Genomic DNA, 14,527 nt, shown 5'->3' with positions numbered 1-14,527 from the left:
GACTTAAGAGTTAAGGGGACCGTTAGCATCAGCATGATTTCATCAAGGATTTTAATTGCATTACACAGAATTCAGAACATAGACTCTTTCTAACTGCAGATCTGACGAAACTGATGTTTTGGACTCTGCTTTGATGATTTTTGTTTTTCCCTCCCATCAATATAATGTGGTCACAAGCCCCCCCCCCCCCCCCCCCTCCCCATGTGATAATTTAGTCAGTAAACTCTATAACGTTGCAGTATGAAGATGATCCTTTAAAATGATGAAGATACTTTAAAATGAAGAATAACATCCCTAACCCCTAACCCTAACCTTTGGAGCAGAGATGTAGCCTCTAAGCTGTTTGATGTGTTGCAGTTTTGTTGTTGGGACTCTGTGACGTCAGTGGAGACTAAGGTGTGGAACCGGGAGGAGATCTGAGCAAAGACCACAGCTCTTTTCATAGATTCAATATGTAACTTTGACATGTTAAATATTTAATATTTGATATGTTTAATGAGGTTCAGTATTTCGGTGAAAAGGTGGGTCTTACTGGCGTCTTATGTTTTTACATTTCACAAACCCTGAAACTGCATAAGACTCACTTCCTGTCTGTTGCACCGCTCATAAATTTTAGTAATGTTTTTTCATCTCTGGGATTTTCTCAGAACACATAAACCATCAGCCTGTGGTAGTAAACAAGGGTTCCACTGACCGAAGCTCTGATGAAGCTATGAAGAATGTGGATTCTTCAAGACACACTGTGATAAAAATGTTTTTTGTGGCATTCTGATATTGAAGTGATTTTATAAAGAAAATTGAGCTCAAAATTACATTTCTGAGTATTACTTTATTCAAATCCTGAATCAGGAGCAGAAAAAGAAATGCCGTCTGAAAAAGTGCTTATTTGTGATGTAGAAAATACACTGGGCGGGTGATAAGCTCCCTGCTTCGCTCTGCGGGAGGGGAAAGGTTGAAAGTTGCTTGGTGACAAGAGTCCCAGCCACAACTCAGAGGTGATTTTTTATCTCTGTCTTAGAAAACACCACAGGCTTTTCTTTTCTGCTAAAAATGGCATAATTATGATTAAAATACCACTGGGAACCCTTTTAAAATAGATCAAAAGATGGTTGGGGTGGGACTTTAAGGGGAATCGTGGTGGCTTCTTCATCTGGAGGTCATGAACAGTAAGAAAACGGATAAAAATCGAATATTCCCTTTTTAAAAATTCAAAGATAAATCAGGTCTGCAAACCAAAGATAAATAAATAATAGTGCTTTTGATAGACTCTGCCAGTGAAGTAAATGTTTTGTCTTCCAACAGTGGGGCAAAAAAGATCAATCATTCCAATTAAAAACGATGATAGAAGTCTTTAATATCCATCATAGGTACACTTCAACTTTGAGAAACATCCAAGAAATCGCATTGTATGATGTTTTTAAGAATTTATTTGTATAATTGTGCAGAAAATTAGTATCTAGTTCCTACAGACAGACATCTTTAAGACAATATTCTATCCTCCAGTTGTCATCTGTATTAATGAAACCTGTTTGAACTGGTTATCTGCATACAAGACACCTGTTCACGCCTTTAGTCAGACTGCCACCTCTCCAACGGGACCGGGACACATTGAGCCAATCTACAATAAGCAAGACTCTTGCTCTTGAAGAGATCAACTATTGGAGCAATTATTAGAAAACTGAGGAAATACGATGGACAAACCAAATCTTTTCTAACAACTGAACCAAATATTAAGTAAAAATGTTTCTGTGCTGTGAAGTAATTGAGATGCTAAAATTAGTGACATCTGTTGGCCAGACTTCAATATTGCATCGGCATGGAACAAAAAAGGCCAGCGTGCCATGAAAGTCATTATCTGTGTCAAATCATATGCAGTAAACCTAATAAAACTTTTATGAGAATTCCAACATCTGTATCCTTCATTAAAAGAATTATAACGTATCTGTGTTATAGAGTGTTCATGCATAAAATATTGTAAAACAAACATTGTCTGGATTTTTCAGCATTGGTTTAAAAATAGATTAAATCCTTTAACAAAGCACGTTTTACAGAAGAAATAGAAATGTGAAATGCTTGTGTTACTGGGAAAGGATAACGGAAATAACGCAATCTTAATTTATGAAAGAATAATCTCACTCGCATTCACACATTCACTGCTAAACTAATACGTACCTGTAGTATTTATATGTAAGTGAGTGGGGTTAGCAAATCAATGTTTGGTGCAAATGTCAATACGTGATTTTTTTTATCAAATCCCCCCCCCCCATATGACATTGATAACTCTCCCCTGAATCCAAAACTGGCACGTCCCTTGACCTGATTTGCTGTGAACTAAAATGTTAATAGTGTTGGGCTTTTGCAAGAGCATGGATGAAGTGTGTTGTAAAGGAGAGACACTTGTGGTGGAGGTTCATTTCTACAGATCATTTGGTCTATCCACTCCTGTAATCATCCTCAGACGTCTCTAGAACTCCTTCAGATTGTTCTCCTTCAGGCTCTCCTTCATCTCCTTCATGTACCTTTGTAACCCTTGTGCTATCCCAGGCACTTTAATGTTGGGAGTTGGGTCATCTAGACCCACTAGACAGTGCTCTGAACCTTTTTTCTTCAATGATTAGTGATCTTCACTGGTGTCCATGGATTACATGAAATCTTTCCACCTTTATCCACCTTTGTCATGGTAGGGAGAACACGTCAATGTAAGGGTGGGGTCATCTTAGATAGCACAATGGTTAACATAGTAAGTGTGTAAGAAAGCTCCTCAAGGTTTTTCAGTAGGACCAGTCTGTTTCTGGTAGTAAAACATTTTTACAAGAATCAGAGTGCCCTCTAGTGGATATTGTGGGAGTTTCTGTTGTCACTGGAGGTTTTTGAACGGCGTTTTGTTGTTTCCTGTCACTGTGGGCCTCAGAGCACAGTAGTACACAGCAGAGTCTGTCACTGCAGCAGAGGAGATCTGCAGATCCATTTGTTTCTCTTTTATTACATTAACAGAAACTCCAGGAACTGGATTTGACATTGATGCTCCTGTTCTTAAATGAGAGATCAGGAACTCTGGAGGTTTTCCTGGAAACTGTCGATACCAGAAGAAATAATCTGCTGCAACTCCTGATGCAGAGTATTTGTAGGACAGAGTGACAGAAGTTCCTTCCAAAGTGGACTCTTCCTTCTTGACTGCAGTGAGTTCTTCACAGCTGACATCTAAAGGAAGAGAGAAGTCAGATCAGTGGTGGACAAACATCAAATGCTGAAATGGATCTTTGAAAGAATCCCATCAACCTGTTCCAATGACTAGAATCAGCAGAGTGAACACAGATGTCTGCACAGACAGCATGTTGGATGAAGCTGATGTTTGGCTTTTGTGTGTTGAGCTGTGTTGAAAGTGGAAGTTTGTGTCTCTTCTATAGTTCACTAACAGCTCAGCTCCTCCCTCAATCTCTCCCTCTGTTCTTCCTCTCCTCTCTGCTCTTCTTTCTCTTGGTTAACCGTCTGCTTAAAGTTTGGATGATTTCCATTGATGGAAACTCAAAGACTTTAGAAGTTCTCAAGTATTTTCTATATAAAGACTTCTCCATTAAACTAGTTGAACTCTGACCTTCTTATGGATATATTGGTCAAACACCTCCAACTCTGTGGTATCACTTGAACCTTGTTTTTGGGGTGTTTTTATGTTTTTTTTTTTTATTTGCAGAGGAACACAACTCCAAAGCAATGTCTGACTTCATATTTTTAAGTATCTTTTCATTTTCTTTCAGTCAGTTTAAATTTCTTTGTGGTGGAATCAGCCATCATGTGGGTGATCTGCTGGGGCACCAGCGTCTTAGAAATCAACACTGGTCAATACTGTCAGTTCTGTTCTACTGGGGCTTGTGAACCTCCAACACTTCTCAAGCACAATAGAAGACTCACGGAAACAAACTCCAAATTACCTAAAAGAATTTCTTCAAATCACTTGTTTAACCCTTGTGCTATCTTAGATGACCCCACCCTTACATTGACGTGTTCTCAGGCACACTTTAACCTTAACAAAAATCCCGCGGCACACCAGCATCCAAAAAAAAAAAAAGCAGAAACTCATAGTCTGTATTGATCCACAGTCCTTCCATGATCTCACGTGCATTTTTGGATAATTGTGGCAGAAAAAGCAGGAAGTTGGAGCTGTTTTTTTCTAAAAGATGACATAAAAGTCAACTTAGAAAATTTACAAACTGTTTGTTCGTTGTGATTTCAAGATGTTTAACAAGAACGACTCATTGTACGCTGAGGGGCTGTCACTTAAACCCAATGCATCATGGGAGATGTAGTGTGAAAACTGCCGCAAAAGGGCAGAAAGACCAGCGTCTCTGAGCTTCATTGTTTTGTTTGCTAATTTTGCGGTCTGATCCCGGATTCTGTGGAAAGCTACACCGCTTAAGAAGAGCTTTGGCTGGTATTTTTGTTAGAACTGAGCGATTTTTTGAGCTAAATTGGAACAAGGAAGTTAAGACTTTAACCACTTCTGATTGGTCAGACTGATGACATGTGATTAAGAATCCAATGATTGGTGGAGACAGTTGAAAAACACTGGTCTAGATGACCCAACTCCCAATGTTAAAGTGTCTAGGATAGCACAAGGGTTACATATACCTTTAGCAGGGGCGTTCATTACCTCGATCGCGATCGACCGGTCGATCTTCAAGGACATGAGGGTAGATCGCGGGACAGAGAAGATTAAAAAAAAAAGTACTTCTTAAAAATCCACCAGCCAATCTAAATCCTCACAGAGAAGTACGGGACTTGATTGACATGCAGAATGGCCAAGCTGACATCCTCTGACACATACGTCACTGCAGACGCGTGTTTAAATTCACTGAGCGCAAACTCTCTGTCATCAGAAAGTCGTTTTCTGCCCCGCGGCACATCACGTCCCCGGCAGCTATGGGCAGCAGACCTCTCCGGACAACCGGAGTGTTTATTGAAGCCGCCCCGCATTTCTCTTCCTGCTATCAGCTCTGCAGTTCTCGCCCGATAAATACGAGCTCATTTAGGAATCTGTTTTGTCTGAGGCACGCACTTCGTACGGAGCCAGCAGCGCCTTAAATGCCATGCTCCCCCTATTGCACCGTTTACAGCAGAGCATGAAATACGATGGTGGCTGCTTTCCGTCTTTGTAACAAAACGCCTGATATGTTAATACAAAAGTATCTTTGTGTAATCTCACTGTGTAGTTTTTAATCATCAGTACATAAACAATAATGATCAGATAAACATGTACCTAATAAACATAACTAACAAACATTTACTAATAATATTATATATATATATATATATATATATATATATATATATATATATATATATATGCATATTTTATAGGTAGATCTTCAAGACATCGTCGATTCAAAAGTAGCTCACACCCCAAAAAAGTGTGAGCACCCCTGCTTTAGACCGAGGACATTTGAGTTTTTACAGATTTATATTAATGTAGTTCATGCATATATTAAAAAAAAATAAAAAGTTCTGGTTATTATTTGTAAGCTGTCTTTGTTCTTTAAGATGTCCAGGCCAGACACAACCCATGATGTCATCATGAATGTGTGATGCAAAACGCCAATGTGTTCCCAACTTGTTTGTGAGTTGAAAGCAAAAGACCTTGAGCGATAAATATCAGTCCTTCTTGTTTTTCTTAGTGAATCAGTCTCTTCAGAGGATAATTTAGTTCCTGAATTTTTGACATTAATAACAAAAATTACTCTTTAAACACTCTTTAAGATAAGATTGATAAATACTCATTTAGTAATTTGTTCTTCCACTGAGGAAGGTGGTGTCCTTAAGAGACAAATGATTAAATAAAGTTTCTTTATTTAAGTAAAATCAAATTCTTTATCAAATATGACCCCTTTAAACGCTACCACTGCGATGGATGTAAATAAAGTCATATATTGTAAATTTGATCAAATTTGAAAGAGTTACGTTAGTCGGAAGAATGTAAACACTATAGCTCAAGCTCTGGTGTTAAAGAGTTACATAAAAGACGTGGAAACTGGATTACCTCTTGGCCCTCAGAGTGAAGCAGGAATGCTACAATAATAATTACAACTAACATGAAAAATCTGATTGTTTTTATTTGTAATAATGGATTGTGATAGTGTACATAACATTTATGACATTTCCCCATGATTTTAGTGGTTGATGTGGATCATCTGCTCATGTGAATCCTCCCACAGTGTCTCATCGGCAGCTGTAACCACAAAGATTCTGATCAAACAGGAATGAAGAGAATCCATCTGATATGAAGCTGTGCTTTGAAAACCACTTCCCTCCTCTTTGAAGAGTAGTCCCATATCTGTCTTTAGGTTTTTGTACAGCCTCTTCTACACTATGGATCACTGTGCTGTGTCTAGAACACAGTAGTAGAGAGCTGTGTCTGCCAGGGTTAAATTTGTGATGATCAGTTCAGTTGATGTGTCTGTTGTGTCTGATTCATATCGTTTATCTGGAATATTTTCATGGTTGCTGCAGCTTTTTGCTCCTTTCCAGAGAATAAACTGAGGATCCTGAAGGTCAAAATTATGTTTGTACCAGTGAAGAATTATATCACTGCTATTTGTCTGATAGTTACATTCTATTGTAACAAATTTCCCTTCAGTTCCTGTAAGTTGATCCTGATCAGGAGAGATTGAGTCTCCAGCTGTGAGTCCTGGAAAAAGTGGAGAAAATGAAGCCATTAGATGAATGAGATGATGAGTTGATGCAGCAGCTTCAAGCAAACTTGAATCTCTGTTCTTAAACTCACCTAGAATGTGAGATAGAAGTAAAAAGAGGTAAAGCAACATGTCTTTGGAGTTCTTGAAGCTACACAGACAGCAGATGAACTCTGTTCTTTCACTGCAGCACCATGAGGAAGAAATACTATCACTGGATGATGTGAAGTTGAGTGGGCGGGGCCAATGAGATCTTTTTCAGTTCATCTCAACCAATCAAAGAGTTTAGTTCCACAGCAGCTCAGTCTCTGATCTTTAGTGCTTCATTTCTCTGTTTTATTTTTCATTAACCATTGACTCAACCATCAGTGCTTTCACAGTGTGTGACGCCCTCTAGTGGATGTTGTGGAGTATTGATTTTTCTCTGCAGGTTTTTCAGAATCAGAATCCTTATTATCATTGTACACAAGAGGCTTTTTACAACGCAATTACTGGTGCTATCCAGCTGCTTGAGTAATAATAAAAATAAAGTTACATACAAAGTATAATAAAATAGATAACTGAAAATATGTGGAACTATGGATAAATACATGTATACACCTTACATACATGTATTGCACGAAACTTTTATTGCACTTCCAGACTGTTAAATATTGTACAGAGTTTTGTTGTTTTCTGCCACTGTGGGCTGCAGAGCACAGTAGTACACAGCATAGTCTGTCACTGCAGCAGAGGAGATCTGCAGATCTATCTGTTTGTTTTGAACTTGAATTTTCAGTCCGTTGACTTTGTCATTTCCTTTTGTTCCTGAAGAAGAATGAGAGATCATAAATTCTAGACTTTTTCCAGGAAATTGTCAACACCAGTAGAAATAATCCCCAGTTGACAGTTTGGGATATTTGTAGGACAGAGTGCGGAAGTTCCTTCCAAAGTGGACTCTTCCTTCTTGACTGCAGTGAGTTCTTCACAGCTGACATCTAAAGGAAGAGAGAAGTCAGATCAGTGATGGACAAACATCAAATGCTGAAATGGATCTTTGAAAGAATCCCATCAACCTGTTCCAATGACTAGAAGCAGCAGAGTGAACACAGATGTCTGCACAGACAGCATGTTGGATGAAGCTGATGTTTGGCTTTTGTGTCTTGAACTGTGATGAAAGTGGAAGTTTGTGTCTCTTCTATAGTTCACTAACAGCTCAGCTCCTCCCTCAATCTCTCCCTCCTTTCATCTGTTCTTCCTCTTCTCTCAGCTCCTCTTCCTCCTGGTTAACAGTCTGCTTAAAGGTTGGATGTTCTTCATTGATTGAAACTCAAAGACTTTAGACGTTTACATGTCTATTCTGAATAAAGAATTCTCCACTGAGATAGTTGAACTCTGAGCTGGGTGGATTCATCAGTCAAACACCTCCAACTCTGTGGTTTTATTTTTGTCATCTGATAGGTGAAAAGTTTGTTGTCAAAATCATTAAGGTTCGTCAGTGGAATCAGATGTTTATGGTCTGCGACAGTTTAACTGCTGACCGGACATACACTACTGTACCAAATTATTATGTAAACGATATTTTCTATGATTTTCCTAATTACTCTTTCAAATGTAAAGTCAGCATATTTTTCAAGTCACTAACCATTAAATATTATGAAACAAACTTTGTAAAGTAACAGTATTTAATACTTACTTTAAAGGGTAAGTACTGCTGAAGCATAGCATGGCATGGCTAAGCTAACATGCATCATGGATATAACCCCTCCCACCCCCTGCACTAACATGCAGAGGCACTGACCAGCTTCTTCAGCACAAGACTGTTGCACCCACAGTGCAAGAAGGAGCTACTGCAGGTCATTCCTCCACACAGCCATCAGACTGTACAACACCGTGTAACACTAACCATGGTTACATGTGCAAAATATGTTGATCGGATCAAAGATCGAATTAGAATTCAACAGTATACATGGGCCCAGAAATTTTTTTTACGATCATAACAAACGTTTACATGGGCCAGACTTTTGGTCGGAATAAATCATTTGCACATGCGGACTTCTTTTCAAAATACCGGAAGAGGAAATGAGTCCCGCTGTAAACAAGTACAAACAATATACGAGATGATCTTCTAAACATGCTTTTATTATTGTTATGGTTATAATGAAGAGTCTGATCCTTCATCATTTTATTTTTAATCCGTGTGGTCAGTGCTTTTTTGTGACGGAACGGAGCCGGAAGAAAGGTTGGGGGAAGGCTAACATGCGCTAACAATATTAGCCTTTGATGAACATAAAATCCATGTGGCAAATGTCGCAATCTGCATCTTGCCTGCACGTAAATATGTGGGAACCACATCAGCCTTTATTTCCTCGGGACGCGACTGGAAACACAAATCCATGTTTATTGTTTGAATGGTTTCAAAGGAGTGAGCGGCATTTCTGCTCGGAGACACAGTTCAGACCGCGCAGGGTCCAGCCCTCGTCGGGGGGCATAAAGCGCTCCTCCCCAGCGCCCTCTCCCCTCGGAGCAGCCGGTCAGTCCTGTTTGCGCTCCAAAGCTTTCTCTGGTGCGAAACACCGTCTACGCATAATGTAAAACCAGGGGGTATTCCAGAATGAATGGTTAAACTACCCTGACTTTAACCCTGAACTCTGGCTGAAATCCGCCTGAACTTGTTTACTCTGGGTACGTGGGTTCCAAAAGACCGGATGTGAGTTAGCACAATTACGCTCAATTCGGTAACCCTGGATTAATGCGCGTGCACAGCAAGTACAAAAAGACATTCTCAATGGATCGCAGATTTCCGGAGTCACCATAGAAACGCATGGAGAAAAAAAGAGAGCTCTATTTCAGTGAGACAGAGTCAGAGATTTTAATTTGAGATCAGATGACTTTATTAATCCCACGATGGGGAAATTCATTTATCTGACGGCGAATGACGATTATACGTCCATCAAAAAAGTAATTCGGCTGCATCAGCAAAAAGAAAGAGTTTCTGCTTGGAGAAAAATAATGGACAATGTAAACGCAAGAGTTGCTATCTCATTTCTATTTTCATTGTGACGCATATATATGTATATATATGTATAAATTATCCAACTTTGCCAACTAAAATGAAGTACTTTACTTCAATTAGTAACAAGTAATTTAGTTAAATTTATTCAACCCAATTTCTTACGTCTATCCAACTCAATATTTTTTTGTTACTCAAATTTTCACATTTATCTAACTAAATGTCATATTACTCCAATTCAATTAAATTTTTTTCCATCTTAGTTTATTGTCCTTAATGTCTAAGTTTGAGCCTTCAGATATTCTCATTTTTAAAACTACAAATAATGGTGCGTCTGGCAGCTCTCCTCCCCCTCCCCTCTCTGCCCTGCTCTTGAGGACTCCCAGCTGTATCTACTCATCTCATCAACCTCCAGCAGTCTTAAGGAGAGCCAGCCTCAGCATTCATCGCCAGTTCGTTGCTCCTCAATGGTGCATAGCCACCCATGTTCTCGCTCTTGAAACTTTGCCTCTCGTTAATATTTACCTATGCCTTGTCTTCAGGAAATACATACCACAAGTGTTTACTGAGGATTCAGAATCAGAATCACTTTATTTGCCAAGTACAGCGCATGTACAGGGAATTTGACTTCGGTTACTTGTGCTCTCGTGCAAACTAGCAAGGTAGAAGGATAAATAATAAAAGGATAAATAATATAAAAGAAGGTAAGTGTAAGGTAGCTGTATGAATAAATAAACATAACTGAATAAGGAAATAGATTGAAATAACAAGACAAAAAAAATAAAAAATGCAGCAGCAGTAATTCCAGTTGGACAGTTTATGTGATTGTACAGTGTTCTGGAGTCAGGTGTTCATAAGAGTGACAGCTCGGGGGAAGAAGCTGTCTTTGTGGCGAGTGGTTTTGGTTCGCAGTGTCCTAAAGCGTCGCCCTGACGGGAGGAGGCTAAAAAGGCAGTGTCCAGGATGAGAGGGGTCTTTTACGATCCTGCCAGCCCGCTTCCTGGCACGGGATCGGTACAGGTCCTGAATGGGGGGAAGGCTGGAACCAATAATCCTCTCAGCAGATCTGATGATTCTCTGAAGTTTGTTTCTGTCGTGTCTGGTAGCTGAACCAAACCAGACCGTGATGGATGTGGTCAGGACAGACTGGATTATTGCAGTGTAGAAAATGGTCAGCAGCTCCTGAGGCAGGTTGAACTTCTTGAGTTGTCGCAGGAAGTACAACCTCTGCTGAGCCTTTTTCCGGAGTGAGTCAATGTGAGCAGTCCACTTAAGGTCCCGTGAGATGGTGGACCCCAGGAACCTGTGTGAGTCTGTTGAGGGGACAGTGCTGTTGAGAATTGTGAGTGGGGGTGGGGGGGTGGAGGGGTTCCTCCTGAAGTCCACTGTCATCTCCACTGTTTTGAGTGGGTTCAGCTCCAGGTGGTTCTGGCTGCTCCAGAGGACTAGCCGCTCCATATATGCGGTCTCATCACCGTCCCGGATGAGCCCAATGACTGTGGTGTCATCTGCAAACTTCAAGAGTTTCACAGAGGGGGCTCCTGATCTGCAGTCATTGGTGTAGAGGGAGAAGAGCAGAGGGGAGAGAACACACCCCTGGGGGGCGCCAGTGTTCAGGATCCGGGTGCTGGATGTGAAGCGACCCAGTTTTGCCTGCTGCCTCCTGTCGGTGAGGAAACTGATGATCCACTGACAGGTGGGGAGAGGCACGGCGAGCTGGGACAACTTCTGGTGGAGGAGCTCTGGGACGATGGTCTCCAGAGTTATCGGTCCTCCTCGATCACGCCAGGATTCCTGTTCATGCCAACCCTCCAGCTCAGCCGTTGCAGAAACCCTCCAGCCCCGCCACGATTCCAAGTCCGGATTCCCCGTGTCTCACCTTATTACTCATCTGAAATCCTCAGCCGTCATCCTCGTCATTGGATCTACGTCCTGCAAAAATAAATCATCTAACATACCTCACACTCTCCTGTTTTCCTTCCGGGTTCCAGCATCTGGGTCTGTCTTGGTTCTTTGAAATCATGACAAAATGAATGATACAAAATGATCTTGGCAACATGAAACATTTTGTCTTTTACCATTTCTCTGACCTTCACATTAAATCTCTAGGCAATAGGGGTGCTAAATAAATTCATCCTCCTCTCCCTCCCTCTCACTCATGGTGCAGAAAGAATTAAACATAACGGGACAAATAACTCTGCAAAACACAGCTAAACAACCAAACACATTTGTTCAAAAACCAACACCTAAACCCAAATCCGTTCAGACAGGCAAAGGGAATGGTATCCCACAATTCCTTGCGGTGCCGATCTAACAGTAACCAAAGTTACACCTACTTAATGGAATTAATTTGAAAGTAAAATAACTGTCTTAACTAGTTTTTAAGCTGACTCAACAAAAATGATTTGTCTTTACTGAAGCAAATTAAGTTAGATCAATGTAAAGTTTATCTTTCCAACATCCATATGTGGTCTTATCACCCTCTCATGGTGGAAAAAGTATTATCTGAACTTCTTCATCCACTAAATCATCATCAAATTGACACGCCATGCTCCTTCACTTCTCTGAAAACAAACTAACCTTCAACTAAACCTGCTCCGGACCTGGTTATGTTCAGAGCATGAGGTGCTATGGAAACTTGAAATACCCTGAAACATACCTCCATTTTTGGAACCAAAAGCTGAGGTAATCCGCTTCCTTAGCCTCAAACTTACCATGCTAACTAGCATAACCTACTTTCTAGAATACCCCCTAGAGTAGTAGTCACCCACGATCAGAATGAACTGTTTACCTGCACCATGATCTGATCAACAATCGGCATTTACCAACATCATCATTCTGGGTTGAGGTAGGCGGGAACGAGAACATAAACATCAACTATGGCGGACGATGCCGCTGAGACCAGTCAGTGGAAGGGAAGCGAGTTCACCGATTTGATTAATATTTGGGGTGACAGCTCCATTCAGGCCAAACCCGCAACCGGGCGGTTTTTGAAAAAATTTCCAGCGAAATGGCCAAGTGTGGTGTTGAACCTTTCCCGCTATGACTTTTTTTCCCCCCTTTCCGACCATGGTCAGAAGCGCGGGGGACCCTCCTTCAGGGTTCACTTCCCCGTTCAGACCCTCAGATTCTCCAGAGCGGGTTAATAAAGAGTCAAAAGCAGTTCTTCTGGGGGAAACCTTATTTTATTACCGTTCTCCTTCTTCCTTAACACACAACATGAATGCGTGCCCCCACTGCCCCCCCCCCCCATTCCCTACCTCACTGCAAGCGCTCTCTCTTCTCTCTTACACACACGCCCACAAGGCCCTAGCATCCCCGTTCCACAACAGTGGGTACAGACAATCCTGGCTCCAATGCCTTCTTAAAATGAGAAGATTGTAATTGTGCTGGCTCCTTTGTGAAAGTAAATGTAATAATGCAAAAAGAGCTGTGCTTTGACAACACTGTTGTTGACATCCATTGTTAATGTTAGCTACTTCCGCAAACAACGAGTGACGTCGTTCCCCGTTGAGTACTATTCTGCGCATGCGGGTCATGTGGGTCATTTCATGTTCACACAGGCAATCACAAAAGTTTGCATTTAATTGGAAATGTAAATGGCCTTGCAAAAAAATCGGATTTGAGCATTAAGCCCTGCAGTGTGAAAGTAGCCCTAGATGATACACCATCTGGCTAAAACAAGTGAGCATCCGACTACATTTTTTGGCTTGTTTTTGTTTTCTATGGTTCAGGTTCTTAATATTTTTCACTACAAATTGTCCAAAAACATTGTCATTTTCAGTTTAGAGTCTCAACTATTTTGCATCACAAAGTGCCAAACTGAGTTTTAGTACAAACATCAGTTTTGCACATTTTCTTCTTGCTGTTAAAGAACACATTTTATTTTTGTAATTTTTGTAATTGTCCTTTTGCTTGTTGTTGTCTGTTAATAAATTTTTCATTAGAAACTATGGTGGAAAGTTCAGGATCAAAAGTGAATACATTTTCTTTGTTATGATTGCTTATGTCATGTTTTTGCAGTGTTAGTTAGTTTCAGGTTGTATTCATGCAGTGTGATCATTTGCAGATTATAATAAACACTGAACAAGTCCTTCAGCCTCGTGTGTTTTTCATTTGACAAATCTGACTTCCTTCACGTTTTGCAGCAACATGGTAAATATCTCCTCTGTAGGATTAATACATTTTTAAGGTAAAGCAACTGTACTGGTAGTCTAATCACAGATTTTTCAATTCGAGACAAGTTACACTTTTTCCTTGACAAAAATCCCAAACTCTGTAGTCTGTGTTGTTGAACAATCCCTCCATGATCAAGAGTGCATTTTTTAGGCACAAAAATCTGAAGGTTATAATTATTTTTCCCCTAAAAATGTAAAACTTAAAACTTGCAATAGCTGAAAATTATTATTGAAAACTAAGTTGGTTTAAACTTTGCCCAGGTAGTTGAACCTGGTCTGATCAAATGTAACAGGCAGTTCTTCAGTGTCCTCCAGTGGTGGTAGCTGGTATTTTTCAAGAGTTGAGGTTTCTTTCAGATATTGTGGTGTAATGTGTTTACCCTGCAGGTTTTTGTACAGAGTTTCACTGTTTCCTGTCACTGTGGGCTGCAGAGCACAGTAGTACACAGCAGAGTCAGACACATGAAGCTTCTGGATCTTCAGAGGAACGGATTTGTCTTTGAGTTCAGCATCAAATCTGTCTTCCTTGAACTCTGGAGCGTTTTCTTTTGTTTTTGAGTAACGTCTCAACATGTACTTTGGGTAACTGTTCACTTCTTGTTTGTACCAGAACAAATATGGGACTGTACTGGTCTCAAAGGTACAGTTGAGTGTGAGAGAGTCTCCTTCAGCAG

At 40.4% G+C, this 14,527-nt stretch overlaps 1 gene segment (V, D, J or C); it reads right to left on the bottom strand.

Annotated features, from left to right (window-relative positions):
• Positions 1 to 2,793: 2,793 nt before the first annotated feature.
• On the bottom strand, positions 2,794 to 7,903 carry LOC111949124 (T cell receptor alpha variable 18-like). The segment is given in 2 exon segments: positions 2,794 to 3,201; positions 7,739 to 7,903. Coding segments are annotated over 2 exon segments (399 nt in total).
• Positions 7,904 to 14,527: the final 6,624 nt, after the last annotated feature.

Source organism: Oryzias latipes, chromosome 17 (genome assembly GCF_053564925.1).
Source record: "Oryzias latipes strain Hd-rR chromosome 17, Olatipes_Hd-rR_3.1".
NCBI lineage: Eukaryota > Metazoa > Chordata > Actinopteri > Beloniformes > Adrianichthyidae > Oryzias > Oryzias latipes.
The sequence above is the reverse complement of the archived record's forward strand: the minus strand, read 5'-3'. Positions and strand labels throughout refer to the sequence as shown.